The sequence below is a fragment of the Cololabis saira genome, chromosome 18 (genome assembly GCF_033807715.1).
Source record: "Cololabis saira isolate AMF1-May2022 chromosome 18, fColSai1.1, whole genome shotgun sequence".
Taxonomy (NCBI): domain Eukaryota; kingdom Metazoa; phylum Chordata; class Actinopteri; order Beloniformes; family Belonidae; genus Cololabis; species Cololabis saira.
The window spans coordinates 40,611,866-40,628,582 of NC_084604.1; the positions used below are offsets into that span (position 1 = coordinate 40,611,866).

At 41.5% G+C, this 16,717-nt stretch overlaps 1 protein-coding gene across 1 annotated transcript; it reads right to left on the bottom strand.

Annotated features, from left to right (window-relative positions):
• Positions 1–2,735: 2,735 nt before the first annotated feature.
• On the bottom strand, positions 2,736–6,814 carry LOC133464841 (CXADR-like membrane protein). Its single transcript, XM_061747028.1, has 5 exons — positions 6,784–6,814; positions 6,157–6,471; positions 5,553–5,849; positions 2,923–3,057; positions 2,736–2,743 (listed from the first exon to the last, which is right to left on the bottom strand). Exons 2-5 carry the CDS (start codon positions 6,284–6,286, stop codon positions 2,736–2,738), a joined length of 570 nt encoding a protein of 189 aa, XP_061603012.1. The 5' UTR covers positions 6,287–6,471; positions 6,784–6,814.
• Between the last annotated feature and the right edge of the window lie 9,903 nt (positions 6,815–16,717).

Sequence of the window (16,717 nt, forward strand, 5' to 3'; positions counted from 1 at the left end):
ACTGGATGTTGATGTTTGATCATAAATAAGATTTGTATCTATCTATTCTTGTTTTATTCTTGATTCTGTCTCTAAATGTTTTCATGTTTGACTCTAGATTCTTAAAGTCTTGTTTCTTCCCTGAAAGAAAGTTTGAGCTTCAAATCTAAACATTTTCATTTTACATTCAACTTTTACAGTTTTTACAATATTTGATTGATTATGATATATCTGATATATCTGAATATCTGATTGTTTTAATTGGATTCCTTCAGTTTTCAAAGTTGTTGATGTAAAAATGAGGTGAGAAGATGGAAATATTCATGTAACATCCAACATGTAAAAACATCAGCAGCATGTGTAAAAATATTCAAGTACTGGATCAGTGTGAAGATGAAGTGATGACTCCTCTTCCTCTCTGACCTTCAACTCCTGGGTGGAGGTCACATGTTCTCTTGGTGCTGGTCAGTGCTTAATTTGTCCATGAAGAGGTCCCGGAACATCGAGGGGGTTCCGGGGGGGGGCAGACAGACCATGAGGCTCACGAATGAGACAAGTGCCCCCTAGTGGCTAAATATTTAACTAAAATTGTTCCAACTAGGTCAGAACACGCGTCACTCTGCGAGAGGATGTTCCTAATCTTTGTGATATTACAGAGATGGAAAAATGCTATTTTACAATCATGATGAATATACGCATGAGACTAACAGGAATAAAGAGAGATGATCTCAGTTTAGGAGATTTAATACATCGTTAGCATGCTAGTGGGTCAAACATCCATCAGACGCCTCGATGCAGGAGTGATATTGAGTAAAAGTTGCATAGTATTTTTGAAGATCACAAAATAAACAGAGCTGAGCTTTCAGAGACCAAACATCCGTCTGCTGCTCTGTAACGCTAATGTTTCCATCACACACAGCTGATTTATTGATCTGTGGATCGGACAGAAGCAGGCAGGTCTTCATCGTTTTCATAGTTCACCACATCATCATCATCATCATCCCTGTTCACCTGTGGAAACATACAATTTTCTTGTAATTCATGTTTTCACCACCAGAGGGAGATCAAGATCATATTTACATGATAATGGACCGTTCTTTTTTTCCTTAAATATTTTTATCCCCGATTTTTCCCATTTTTTTTTTTTTCATCACCCAGAGCTCCTACCTAACAGTCCTGGGCATTTCCATCCTCTACCAACCCCGGGAGTTCCTGCACTGAGCTCAGGTCTCCTCCTTAACCTGAGGAGTGAGCAGCAGCTTCTTTTCACCAGACAGGGTGGGGTTTCTCCGGCCGGACGTAGCGCGTGGAAGGATCACGTTATTCCGGCCGGATCCTCCCCACCCCATCTGTTCCCCGGTTGGCCAGAGGGGGCAGTAGAGCCAGGACTGGTGCATGTTTTTGTGAGGGAAGCTCACATTAGCTACCTAATGGCCCTTTTCCACTAGTATCTACTCAGCTTGCTTCTACCCGCCACACCCCGTTTTGCGCTTTTCCACTACGGGCCAAGGCGGGTGGAGTCGCTCCAAGCAGATAGTTTTTCTGTAACCATTCTGCCAAGGTTCTAAGCGGGCTGAGCCAGCACTATATCTGACGTCACCACAATACACGCCACTGATTGGTCGGGGGGCGGGGCCGTCAGACGTTTGAATCAGGAAGTGGGAGTCAGCGCGAGAACGACTCGCTGCTCGCAGCAATTTTATTATACAGCGCAAACGTCTGTTTGGTGATCCAACTCTGAGGTGCAGATGTTCATAAACCTGGTGGCTGACGAGAGAATTAAAAAAGGGATGTAGACGGGCGATAAGGAACGATCAGATCCACCAGGAGCTCTGTTTTATTCTCAGCTGTTCGCGCCTCCAGCTGATTTTCTGATCAGCGCCGACACGAACAAAGCTGTTGCGCAATCGAGTACGTCACAGCAGCTTCACCCCAACCTGCACACTTCTCACCTGGCTGTGGAAAAACACACGAGGACAAAACGGGTGGAGCCGGGACAGGCCCTGCTGAGTAGGTGATAGTGGAAAAGCGCCATAAGGGAACACGGGGAGAACATGCAAACTCCACACAGAAAGGCCGTTTCGCCAACCCCACCCAGGGTGTGGGTGCTGAAGTCATGGGGGAACTAACACGCACTTCAGCACCCACAGCGTCACCGGTGGGAATCAACACATGGAAAAAGTGAAATTTTAGCTACTTTAAGGAATTCCCACCAGGCTGTCAGAGTTGTGCTAATATTAATGCTTTTGAAACATTGATGATGTTTAATGCTTTGACTAATAAATGGTAACTCTGAGATTTCTAGTTCGTTGCAAAACACTTGCTCTGAGTCCAGCCATTGACTCTAAAGGATGATTTTTCGACCATTTTACAATATACTGTAATTTATTAGCTATGAAGTAATACTGGAAATTAGGTAACTCTAAACCTCCATATTCTTTGGATTTTTGCAATGTCTTCAAACTAATACGTGGTGTTTTATTTTTCCACAGATACAAATGAGTCCAATGATTTAAACCAGGAAAGAGGGGGTTTGCATGGTATCATTGAGAAAAAATAGTTTACTTTTGGTAAAACCATCATTTTAATGGTGAATATTCTACCCATGAGCGAAATGGGGAGAGAGCTCCATCTGGAAAGATCATCTTCTATTTTCTTTAAAAGCTGAACATAATTTAATTTTATTAACTCTGACAGCCTAGAGGAGATGTTTATGCCTAAATATCTAATGCTCCCTGATTGTAATCTAGTATTGGCTATATTCCTAAAATTGCAGTTAACACACAAAACTGTGGATTTAGACCAATTAACACTACACTACAACCTTCTTTACATTAACTGCTTTATTCCAGTTTGCTAAAATGCTGTTTGATTTTGTTTCAGAGTTCAACTCAGTCTAACTTCAGAAACTAAATAACAACCTGACAGGCAGGTCAAACACACCTGTTTGATTTCTGGAATTGTTCCTTTTAACTTTCATCCTGTAAATGATGAGAAACGTAGCGATGCTGACCAGAACCACCATCAGCCCCCCGACCACCGATCCAATAATCAATCTGGTATTGATCACACTGGAATCTGGAACCAAAGGAATCAACAAAATGGTCAGAAAGTCGATATTAACACTTTAACTGACTTTATTGGACTTTATCCACATCTGGTGGAGATGGAGAGACTGGAAGGAGACAAAACACTGTTATTTCAGCAACTTGAATAAGAGAAACTCCTCATTTTACTGATCCAGTTTTACTGAGTGATTCTCTGATGGAAACATCAAATATTTCAACGTGTAAATAAACGTCAGGTGTTTGTGGTCCAGTTCCTCTGAGACAGGGTGTCAATTGGTTACGGCAAGGTCTATTTGTATTGATTATTCTATTATTTAATACATATAAAATAACTACAAATGCAAGTCAGAACAACATGATCTATTTCACTAGGTATTATCTTTCCAAACACTTGTTCCCCCTCATATCTTGAAATGTTCCAGCGTCCCTGACGACAGTGGTCACTATCAATCTTGTCTTTAGCGCGCTGCAGTTTTACTAACTAATTTATTTTTTTTAAAGACGGTAAATGATGGTCCAATGTTGCCCCAGCAGTGGAGGGAGTCGGGCTATTAACGAGGCCGTTAGCCACTGATGGATTAATTATGCAAGTTCATTTTAAGGTAAGATATCAAATCACCCTACCCTCTTATAAATCTGTTTAAGGGAAATATTTGACTTTTTTTTACTCTCTCTCTCTTTCTGTCTTCTGCTCCTCCCTCTCCTTTTTGCATTTGGACTTTAACTGTTTGAAATTAAACTGGGATGTCCCTGTGATATTGTTGCACTGACATAGTGGATAAAGTGAACAGAATTAGTTAAATTGCGTTTGTCAGATACGCTTTTTCTGCTCTCTAACTCTGCTCTGGCTGTCTGTGGTGCAGAAAACGGATGCGTAAAGGCGCGTTGGCTGAATTGATCCACTCGTTGTTAAAGTGTAGTGTTCATAGTTAGCAGGATGTGAGTGAGGCTGCAATTGAAAAAGTAAAAAAATAGTAAGCTACATAGCAGAATTATGTGATTTGCTGGGCATGTTGACTGATACTGTAGTTAAATTCTGTGACTCGTAACCTTGCCGTATCTTAGCTTTGACTGAATTGACGCCACTGTCTGAGAGGATCCATCACGTTGAGGACGATCCCAAACAGACCAGGGGCCTCATCTATAAAGCTTGCTTGCGCAGAAAAAGCGCCTGAAAGTTGCGGAAGCCACCTTCTACGCAAAGCCTCGGATCTAAAAAGAAAAAACTAACCGAAAAATCTGCGTATCTTTACGGCAACCCCGACCCTCCCGTAAGAATTTACTTAAGACACGGGGAAATGGCGACGCAGGCGGTGAGGTGGTGAAATGAAGCCAGATTCATGTCATACTCTTAATAATGTCATCACATATCACAACATATATCAGACTTAATAAAATAGTGCTGATCGTGTTCCTCTGTGTGTGAAGCTCAGTCAGTCAGGACTCTGTTGCTGCTGGAGCTGCAGCCGCGGTGACACGCCGGGAACCTCCTTCACCCACCGCTTTAGGACAGAACAAATGAGGGGCTGCGTTTAGGGAGCCCCACGGAGTCTCTAAAGGGACTCAGATTTTTTTTCATATGAGTGTTACGCGCGCGTGAAACCTTTACGTGCAGGTGTATGGTGCCTAAATTATGGTCCCGCGTTAAAACGACGCAGAGCCTACGGCGTAGGGTACGCGGCGACGCGCACCTGCGCCGTAGGCTCTGCGTCGGTGACGCAGAACCATAAACCCGCCCTGAGCAGCTCTGAGGGGAGACGGGAGAGGAGGAGAGGGAGCGGGGGGTGAAGCGGGGCTGCGGGGCCGTTTTCGTATCGCTTTCATACAGTGTCTTGATAATTTTCAATTTAAGGCTGAGAACTGTAAAAAGTAAGGGGAAAAAAAACATGATTTTGAAAAGACGGGGGGACGTGTGTCCCCCTGTTGCGCCGGGGAACTCACGGCGTTTAGCGCAGCAACGGCGTGCTGCCACCCACTCACTTTATTTTATTGTATACTATTTATATACTTATTCTAACTTTTACTGTGACCACCAAATAATGTGGTTTTCCTGTCCGCCACATCATCTACAACATCTAGGTCTCCGTGAAAGTCAGTGTCACGGTGGCTGCTACTTCTAATTCATTCTGACGCCAAACAGGCTGCAGGAAGCCACTGCACATGCTCAGTAGGCTCATCCATATGCATTTATGGGCGTGTAGAGGGCGGGATATGCGGTGGATTCAACTGCGCAGCCTTCCAGCTGGTCTGTGATTCATAAAGGAACGTTGCGTGCAAATCTGCGTGCACACGGTTTTATTGATCCGGTTTTTTTTTTGCGCACGGCATTTTCGGCTTTTGAGTGTACGTGCACTTTTAGTATGAATCCTACGCACTCCATTTTAAATGAGGCCCCAGACGTTCATGTCGCTGACAAATCCACACAAGCTTTAACAGCGTTTCACTCAGAGTTGATGAGGAGGATTCAAACTGACAGTCTGGATGTTATTAAGTCAAAACACTCACCTGTTAAAACATTCAGATACACAGATGTGGAATCACCATATCCATTCCAACAGATGTAATGACCAGCATCTTCAGCAGTGATGTTGTTGATGATCAGAGAGCAGTTACTGCTCACATTCATCCTGTCAGCTCTAGGTGACGTCTTCACAATATCTCCATCAGTAACCTTGAAGTGTTCATCTGCATTTTGAATGTTGTTGTAAATCCATTCAAGATTAGAACAGTCGTCGGATGAAGATTCAATGTGACATGGTAAAACGACGTCATCTCCAGCTCTGTGATGGAGATCAATTCCTGCTGTAGAGAAAAACACTCAAAAAACTGTTATTTCAACCACTTGAATATGAGAAACTCCTCATTTTACTGATCCAGTTTTACTGAGTGATTCTCTGATGGAAACATCAAATATTTAAACGTGTAAATAAACGTCAGGTGTTTGTGGTCCAGTTCCTCTGAGAGGATCCATCATGTTGAGGACGATCCCAAACACACCAGACGTTCATGTCGCTGACAAATCCACACAAGCTTTTAACAGCGTTTCACTCAGAGTTGATGAGGAGGATTCAAACTGACAGTCTGGATGTTATTAAGTCAAAACACTCACCTGTTACAACATTCACATACACATATGTGACAGAGTAACCAACACCTTTTCTAATCCTACAGATGTATTGACCAGCATCTTCAGCAGTGATGTTGTTGATGATCAGAGAGCAGTCACTGCTCAAACTCATCCTGTCAGCTCCAGGTGACGTCTTCACAATAGTTCCATTAAGAACGATGTATTTTATATTGTCTTCAACGTTGTAATGATACCATTCAACATCAGAACATTGGTCGGGTGATGAACCAACCTTAGACGGTAAAACGACGTCATCTCCAGCTCTGTGATGGAGAATGATTCCATCACTGATTCCTGCTGCAGAGAAAAACACTCTGAGAAAAGTTTTACACTTCACACATCAACCTGACCCTAGAAACATATTTAACCTACATATTTAGGTTTGTCAGCACAGAGAAGAGACTTCAATACACATAATCTCTGGTGAATCATTCAGAGTTATGTAACGTCGTCTTTAAGTGGTCTGATTGTAACAGAGGTGAGTTTTATTAAAGAAAACACATTTAGTGACACAGCAACGTTCAACGGTACACGACAACTTCAGAGTGGTTTTTACAGTCTTTTTAAATCAAATGAAACCCTAAAACATGAGTCAGAGTTGATCTTTACCTCCAAAGTGAAGCAGTAAAGTGATGAAGAGCTGCAGTCGTGGAGTCATTCTGTCTCTGCTGGATGAAATGATGCTTCTCTCTGCTGCACGTCTGTACGTGATGAAGGAACTTCCTGTTCGTGAAGGTGGAATTTCCTGTTTCTTAAGGTGGAACTTCCTGTTTCTGGGTAAAATAAAACCAACAACCCCCAATGTGTCTTTGTTTCCTGAAATATATGACAACAAGTCAAAGTTACAGGAAACAACCCTGAATTGTTTAAAAGTGAACATGCAAAGGTGTTTCTGTTGACGATTTACTGTTGTTACATTTTAGTTGACCCTTAAGGTGGATTTGTTGTATAATAGCAATAGATTTGGTTTCCAATAAAATAAAAATAATAAAAAAGAGCAAAACATTCTTGTTTTTGATTTATTTCTCAGAAACAGAAACAGAAACTTCGGCTTATTTGAACGTACTGAAATCAGTGATCAGAGGGGTATTCCAGAAAGCAGGTTCATCAAACTCTGAGTCTAAACCTGAACTCTGAGTTGACTTACCCTGAGATAGGAAACTCAGAGTTTTCGGTTCCAGACCAGGATATGAGTTAGTTCAATCAACTCTGAGTTTGTTAACCTTGAGTTAAGCGCGTGCGTGAAGAAAATAAAAAGCATCATCAATGGAGCCTTGATACAACGATTCACCATGGTAACCGGCGACAACAAAAGATCCACATACTTCACGCCACTGGAGTTAGAAGTGTTAATATGTGCGTATGGCGAGTATGACAGCATATTTCAGAAAAAACACAGCTGCAGCAGCAAAGGAGACAATTGGCGTGGGAGAAAGTTGCTGCAGTCAATGTGTAAGTTTGAATGCACTATTCATTTAACATTTAAGCTCACTGTCTTGTAATATTACCGATGAAAACAGTGATGGAATGGTATTGAATTAAATTTCATTGTCATTTAGATCAGGGGCAGTCGCCACACCTCGGCTTCAGGGGAAAATGTAAATGTTTTTTTTTTATACATTTATGGAATTACTCTGTGTCTATTTGTATTGATTTATTCTATTACTTAATACATATAAAATAACTACAAATGCATATCAGAACAACATGATGGATTTCACTAGGTATTGTCCATACATTACAAATACCTCGGGGTCCTCTTGGATGACAAGCTGGACTGGTCCCCGAACACCGACGCCCTCTACAGGAGGGGGCAGAGCCGCCTGTTCTTCCTGCGGACACTGAGGTCTTTTGATGTGTGTGTGGAGATGATGACCATGTTCTACCACAGGGTGGGGGCCAGTGCACTCTTTTTTGCTGCTGTGTTTGGGGGGGCAGCTTTGCAATCAAAAACACCAAGCGACTGGACAAACTGGTGAAAAAAGCGGGCTCAGTGTTGGGCAGGAGTCTGGACCCGCTAAGATCTGTGGTGGAGAGGGCCACACTGAACAAGCTGAGTGCTATAATGGACAATAGCAGACACCCTCTCCACAGCCTCCTGCAGCAGCAGAGGAGCAGGAGCTGCTGCAGCGGTCGCTCCTCTCACTGCGCTGCAGAACGAGCGGTTCAGGAGATCCTTCGTCCCCACAGCCATAAGACTATTTAACTCTTCCTGAACTCAGTCTCACACACTCACCTCTGCCACAACTGGACTATATTTTAGTTTGCACTTTACATGATATTTGTCTAAAAACCTTATATTTCAGATCTATCTATCTATCTATCTATCTATCTATCTATCTATCTATCTATCTATCTATCTATCTATCTATCTATCTATCTATCTATCTATCTTATCTTTCCCAACACTTGTACCCCCCCCCCCCTCATATCTTGAAATGTGATGTCCCAGAGTCCCTGACGACAGTGGTCGCTATCAATCTGGTTTTTAGCTCTGCAGTGTTACTAACTTACAAAAATGAAAAGGAAACAGACAACCACGCAATTAAAAAAAAAGAAAGAAGGCAAGTGATGGTCCAATGTTGCCCCAGCATCAGAAGATATTAACGAGGCTGTTAGCCACTGATGGATTAATTATGCAAGTTCATTTTAAGGTAAGATATCAAATCACCCTACCCTCTTATAAATCTGTTTAAGGGAAATATTTGACTTTTTTACTCTCTCTCTCTTTCTGTCTTCTGCTTCCTCCCTCTCCTTTTTGCATTTGGACTTTAACTGTTTGAAGTTAAACTCGGATGTCCCTGTGATATTGTTGCACTGACATAGTGAATAAAGTGAACCCAATGAGTTAAATTGCGTTTGTCAGATACGCTTTTTCTGCTCTCTAACTCTGCCGCTTGCTGTCCGTGGTGCAGAAAACGGTTGTGTATTGCGTACAGGCCCATTGGCTGAATTGACGCCACTGAGGGAGGAGACAGAGAGAAAATCAGCGTTTATTGAAGAAAACCTGCTAGCGAGCAGGTTAGGTTCACAGGGTTAGTTGCCATAGTAACTGACTCAGAGTTTGAGTTACGTCACTTTCTGGAACTGAGAACTCCGGGTTTCCCAGGCTTAACAAACTCAGAGTTTTCACAAAACCCGCTTCCTGGAATCCCCCTCTGCACCCAAATGCACGACCAGAGACAAGTTCAAAATAAAACAATCTTTTAATGCAAAGTATCAACAAAAAATCACTCCACAGAGGAAAAGTCTCAAACTGCAAAGACACAAAGAAATGCAAAACCTGACTTTAACAAATTGCCTGACATGGAACCTCGAACACTTGACGCAGCAGACAAGATGAACTGGCACAGAGCGGAACACAAACTCTAAGTACCCACACACACAAGGTAATGGGAAACAGGTGGAACAAATCAGGGCGGGGTCGACAATCAGACAGCAGGAAAACACACGAGGGGAAAGGCCAAGTTACCCAAAATGAGAGGAGAGTTAGATTTCAAAATAAAACAGGAAGCCACGAGACAACATAGACACAAGACAAAACTAAACGCAACTTAAGTTTCTTGGCATCACAAATAGGGCCCAAATAATCCACACCTGCATTGGTAAATGGTGGTAAATCTGGCAGGAGTCTTCCAGCTGGAAGGTCAGACATTTTTTGTTCTCCAACTCTCCCTTGAAGACGACAACAGGTAACAGAATCAGCAATGATTTTTCTGCAGGCTGAGTTTGCATTTGTTATCCAGTAGGTTTTTCGAAGTGTAGATATCATGTGATTGGGTCCATAAGTTTGGATATGTGTTGATCTTTAGACAGAATTATTGGATGTTTTACTGTCTCAGGCATGGATTTTCTCAGACGACCTCCTACTGTCAACAGCCCATCTTGGAGTATGGGATCCAACCTGTAGATGTCACTGTTGGTTGGCACAGATGATGCTGCTTTCTCCAAGAGAGAGATTTCCCTGTGAAATGTTTGCTGTTGGCAGAGGCGTGCAATTTCCAGTTCTGCAGTATGTAAGTCATCCTGTGTCAATGGTTGAACATTTATTAGGGCCCGAGCACTTACAGTGCGAAGGCCCTATTGTATCTGAAGAATTTTTTTCGTTTTTATTTTTCCGACCAAATGAGGTCCTTTTTCCCCCTAAACGTGCCCCAAAAGTCACCAAATTTTGCACCAAGCCAGGCATGGTGAAAAATGTGATATTTCATGGTTTGCATTAATGGGCGTGGCCTAATGGCTCAACAGCGCCCCCTAGAAAACTTTGTGCCTCAAGCCCCACAATACGGTTTCACGTACATACACGGAAATCAGTACACACCTGTATCATGTCACAACTTAAAGAAAAGTCTCATGCACCATGGCCGAAACCAAACAGGAAGTCGGCCATTTTGAATTAATTGTGCAATTTATGCCATTTCTTCGCCCGTTTCTTCGCCCGAGGTTAGAGGTTTACTAATATTAACTAGAGGTTTACAGCTGATTTATTGATCTGTGGATCAGACAGAAGCAGGCAGGTCTTCATCGTCTTCATAGTTCACCACATCATCATCATCATCTTCATCCCTGTTCACCTGTGGAAACATACAATGTTCTTGTAATTCATGTTTTCACCACCAAAGGGAGATAAAGATCATATTTACATGATAATTGACCGTTCTTAAGCGGTTTTCACATAGAGGACGCCCAGCGGCAGCTGCCGCCGGCTTTCCCATTCATTTTGTATGTATAGTATATAGTATAGTTCTTCTGAGGAGGAGACGAGCAGCAGCAGCAAGGAGGGAATTTCTGATTCCTGCTGCAGAGAAAAACACTCTGAGAAAAGTTTTACACTTCACACATCAACCTGACCCAAGAAACATATTTAAGCTACATATTTAGGTTTGTCAACAGAGAAGCAACATTCAATATCCTCCACTTGATAGAATCATTTTCATTTTTCATCAGTATATGTCCATCTATCCGGTCTGTTGCACTATTTGGACGCCCTCAGGGTTTTTGCTGAATCAGGGAAACATGTCAAACCTGCAGGACAGCAGCTCTGCAGGACCCGGGACGAGGTCCACCCTCTTATGTGCAAGTGTTCACCTTTAGACACACACACAGCACACACACACACACACACACACACACACACACACACACACACACACACACACACACACACACACACACACACACACACACACACACACACGCAGCAGACACACACACAGCCTACACAGTTTAACAAATGATCACAATCAACTTCTCTGAAATCCAATGTCAAGTTTGGGACGTTTAGTGAGCCTAAATAATCCGACAGCCAGCTGCTGATTTTGTTTTATCAAGCAAGATGGATGATCGAAATAATGCACCATTCAAATCATTCACTCAATGTGATTAAACAGCAATCTAATTTTGTATGTTTCGTTAAAATGAAGACAATTCGAAATGCCCACGGAAAAGACACGCATCCGGGAGAGAGACGGACAATTCAAGGAGGCAGCTAAAGGAAGCACATCTCTGCAGAGTTGGCTGCGAAACAAACAAGCAACAGGTGAGGCAGAGAATTTGCAGGATTATAAAGATGACACAGTGGGCAAACACCTGCGTGAAGCTGCCCCCCCCCCCCCCCCCCCCCCCCCCCCCCCCCACGCAAAACTCAGTGAAAATACTCTCAATCGTTAGTGCTGCATTAGTGCTGGTTTGTGCATAAGGAAATTCTGTTTGTGCTGCTTTAGTTTTTAAGATATCACGTTATATTTCAAGGGTCATTCTAAGTTCACGCAGCCCCCGACTTTGTTCAAAATTAACCGAAATGGTCTTGTTTGTTTGTGCTGCCTTGGGTGGTTTGTGGTGGTTTGTGCAGAAAGAGATTTAATTTGTGCTGCTTTAGTTTTCAAGATATAACGGTTAATTATGACACGATGATGTCACGCAGCCCCCAACTTTGTTGAAAGTCTACAAGCGGGTGATTGGAGTAATTGAATGAATGGATGAATATTCACCTGTTCACAGCGGCGGCTGCATGGAAAGAGGGGGAGGAGGGAGAGTGTCATTTTTTGTTGACTGCTTGAAATGTCTACAAATTGAGAGTGAATATCTTGCCTTGCTTTTGACTGTTTGTTTGGCGTAGGAGGAAAATAAATACAGACACAGTTGGAAACACAGAAATGGCTTGTGGTTTGATAAGAGATATGATAAGCTAGTCCTTTATTTCTCCCTCAATGGGGAAATTCACATGTTAGCAGCAGTAACTTAACACAACATGCAGGGAAGGGGGTAAAAAAGTAAAAAGTAAAAAATATATATAATTACAAGATATAGACAGTATATACATTGTGATGGAAATAAAAGTAGTGCAAAGGGAAAAAAACTGTGCAAAAAAGTAGGTAGAGTGAGTGTGAGGTAGACAGACAGATATTGCATATTATGGTTATTTCACATCTTGTTATTGAACATGTTATTTATTGTCCGTTAGCTACTGAGATCAGCCTGGTTGTAAAGTCTGATGGCAGCGGGGAGGAAGGACCTGCGATGCCTCTCAGTGACGCATCGCGGGTGACGAAGCCGGTCGCTGATGGAGCTGTCCAGGGTTCTGATGGATCTCTTCAGGGTTATTGTAGTTATTTATGTGTCCACTAGAGGGAAAATAAGTAGTTTTAATGCAGTAGCTTATATGTCCACTAGAGAGTAAATTAATGTATTTCAATGTAGTAATTTATGTGTCCACTAGAGGGCAAATAAGTAATTTTAATGCAGTAATTTATGTGTCCACTAGAGGGCAAATAAGTAATTTTAATGCAGTAATTTATGTGTCCACTAGAGGGCAAATAAGTCATTTTAATGCAGTAATTTATGTGTCCACTAGAGGGCAAATAAGTCATTTTAATGCAGTAATTTATGTGTCCACTAGAGCAGGGGTTCTTAACCTTTCTGACCTTGGGGCCCAATTTTTTCAGTACAGAGTGGCCCGGGGCCCGTTAAATATTAAAATTGTATAGCAGGGGTATTCAACTAAAACTTTAAGAGGTCCATTTAGAGAAGATTTACTCAAGCGAAGGTCCAGAACATCATTATATATATATATATATATATATATATATATATATATATATATATATATATATATATATATATATATATATATATATATATATATATATATATATTATGTGTGTGTATATATTCAAGTAGCCTCATAGTTGTATCAACATCTGCATCTGACTGTTATATTAAAAAAGTACATTTCAAAAATATTTGCCACTTAACATGTGTAACTTGAATTACACATATTTTTTTCTCTTAAAAATAAAATTGATTTTATTTTATTTTTCAAATGCTATCTTATTTTATTTCTCTACCAGCAGTTTGGATTTCCCCTTTTCTTTTTTAATTGTCTCAACACATTTTTATACTAAATTAATATAAACACATCTTAACAATTTAACAGTTTTGCAGTTTCTCTTTCTTCCCCTCTTATAATCTTATGCCCCCACTTTCTGTTGTTCAGTGAGATAACTGAGCTTTCTCCTGTCAGGACTTTAAATCTGGGCTGGATGGTGTCAGGTTCTCATGTGAAGGTGCTGCTGGTGAACCTGGAACGATATTTAGTTTTAAGTATGTTCATTGTGGAGAAAGCTGCCTCACAGCTGTATCTGGACTCAAACATGGGTGTTTTAAGATTTATTTTATTTAAGATATTAAATTAATCAGTTGTCAGGACTCAGCGTGTCGGGCTTCATCCGAGCCCGCAGCTCTCCGCGCTGCAACCCAGTCACTTTCCGATGCTTTTGCAACAACAGTCCAGTCCAGCAGACACTTCAGCCCACGCATCTACCATCCTTCAGCAGTAACGACGGAACCCGCCGCCGCCCGAGCGGCAGCGGGTTCCGCGGCCGCGGGGACGCGTCGGCTCCCGCTCAGTCGGGCGGCTCCTCCGGCTCTCCGGCCCGCCTCTGCGGGGCAGCTCCCCCGGGAGTCTCGTCTCCTTCTCGGCAGCGAGCCCCACGGAGCCGCCGCCGGGCAATCACTGGCAAATCACGCCCCCCTTTCCCCTTCTCATGGTGGCTTCAATTACGTCCGCCTTAAGCCTGAATTATGGTTCCGCGTAAATCGACGCAGACCCTACGCCGTAGGATCCCTGATCCTGGCGGATCTAAACCTACTCTGTGCAAAATAAAGGATTTTTTTCTGTAAAAACACACCATTTCTCTTACTATTACACGTACAGCTAGCTGAGTGTCTTCTCCTCATTTGGTCGGGAGTTGCTATGCAGTCCCGCGGCCCCCGCGGCCCACACTTACAAAACTGATTTTTTTTTTGCGGCCCACTAGATGGCGCTCGCGGCCCAACATTGGGCCGCGGCCCTATGGTTAAGAATCACTGCACTAGAGGGCAAATAAGTCATTTTAATGCAGTAACTTATATGTCCACTAGAGAGTAAATAAATGCATTTAAATGCAGTAATTTAAATGTCCACTAGAGGGCAAATAAGTAATTTTAATGCAGTAATTTATTTGTCCACTAGAGGGCAATTATATAAAGTTTAATCCAGTTATATATGTGTCCACTAAAAGGGCAAGTAAATGCATTTTAATGCCAACTCCTCCGCCTCGGCCCGTGTTTCTAGGAATATGATGATTAAAGTAGCCGGGCGGGGTCGATTCATTCAAACTAACATACTCTTCCTCCTGTAACCATGTTTCTGTTAAGAAGAAAATAGTAATTTTAATGCAGTAATTTATGTGTCCACTAGAGGGCAAATAAGTCATTTTAATGCAGTAATTTATGTGTCCACTAGAGTGCTGCTCCGCCTGCCTGCGTCCCCCCCCTCTGGTCATCCTGCTACTGCTTCCACCTGCCTGCTGTGCTGCTGACGTCCCTGACCCACCAGTCTGGCCTTCGGCAGGAGGGTCCCCCCTTATGAGCCTGGTCCTGCTCAAGGTTTCTTCCTCCTAAAGGGGAGTTTTTCTTGCCACTGTTTGGCTAAAGGCTTTTTCTCCCACTAAGGGAGTTTTTACCTGCCATTGTTTATGTAATAATTGCTCGGGGGATTATATTTATAATTACATTTATAATTATATTTATGTTTATGTTCATGTTCTGGATCTCTGGAAAGCATCGAGAGACAACATCTGTTGTATCAATAAAATTGAATTGAATTGAATTTAAAAATAAGTAATTTTAATGCAATAACTTATATGTCCGCTAGAGGGCAAATAAGTAATTTTATTGCAGTAACTTATACTGTATGTCCACTATATATATATATATATATATGGGTGATTCTTCAATTCGGGGCACTTTTGACTTTTGGAATTTTGAAAAAAAAAAGTTCTTTAATCTCTGTTTTTTCTATTTCAAAAGGTTTATCAATTGGTCTGGAACAAAGATCTTAGCATAGCTTTGATTGTACTTCATGATCATTTTGATATTATGATGCTTTTTTCAAAGTTGTCACAGTAAAATGTCATTACCATCACAAAAACAAAACACTGATTTTAAAACAAAATGATTTGACAAGCAAAGTTTTCACAATCATTCCAGTAAGTACAAAACATGCTCTTTAAGAATCATGTTCTAAATATTTGTAAGTACATTTAAAATACATTTTAACACCATGTTCTCTCTAACTTTTTAATATATTGCCTCGTCACAACAATGAAATATTGCATACTAATGAGAATATTTGAATTGCAATGCATATTTTTTCAGAAAATGCAAATGTAGACAATTAAACATTACCACAATGATTGAGGTAAAACCCAAGTTAACAAAAAAGCAAACTTTTCTGTCAAAAAGTGTATTGTGACGGTAATGACAATGTATTCCGGTAATGACAACATGTTTTGGTAATGACATAAAAATTAACACTGGTGTTTTTTTTGTTGTTTTTTTGACAACAAAGATAAAGAAAACACTACTTTTTAAAAACAACACCTTTTGAACACTTAACCTTCCACTAAAATAATTATTTGGTGAACTACCACAGCATTGCTTATGTAATAATATCTTCTTCGGGCGGGCTGGTTCGATTCTGACATAAAAAAGGATCAAACAAGAGAATTGGCATGCTCAACTCAAATTTCCCATATGATGGGTGTCAATCCAAAATTGATAAAATAGAAAATAAAGATTTCAGCACTCTCAAATTAGTGTGTAGCATTTTAATTCATGCACAGCAACAGTGGCGTGACCCATATTAAAGGGGATCTATTATGGCATTTAATGTATTTTTTAAACAGGCCTTGAATGTCTTAAAAACAAGCTTTTGATTGTTTTTTTCTAAATAAATTGGAAATTCAGCCTCTGGGCCATGTCTTTATCTTTACCGTTTCTAACCTCATTCTCTATGTGGGATTCTGAGTGGGCGGGGCTATGATAATGAGGCACTGTGCTGATTGGCTGCCTGAATGACGAGATACACCGCTACGAAAAAATGGTGGAAGCTCCAGCCGGCGGAGTTAAGGCTGATTTATGGTTCCGCGTTACACCAACGCAGAGCCTACATCAGGGGTGGGCAATCCTGGTCCTGGAGGGCTGGTGTCCTGCAGGTTTT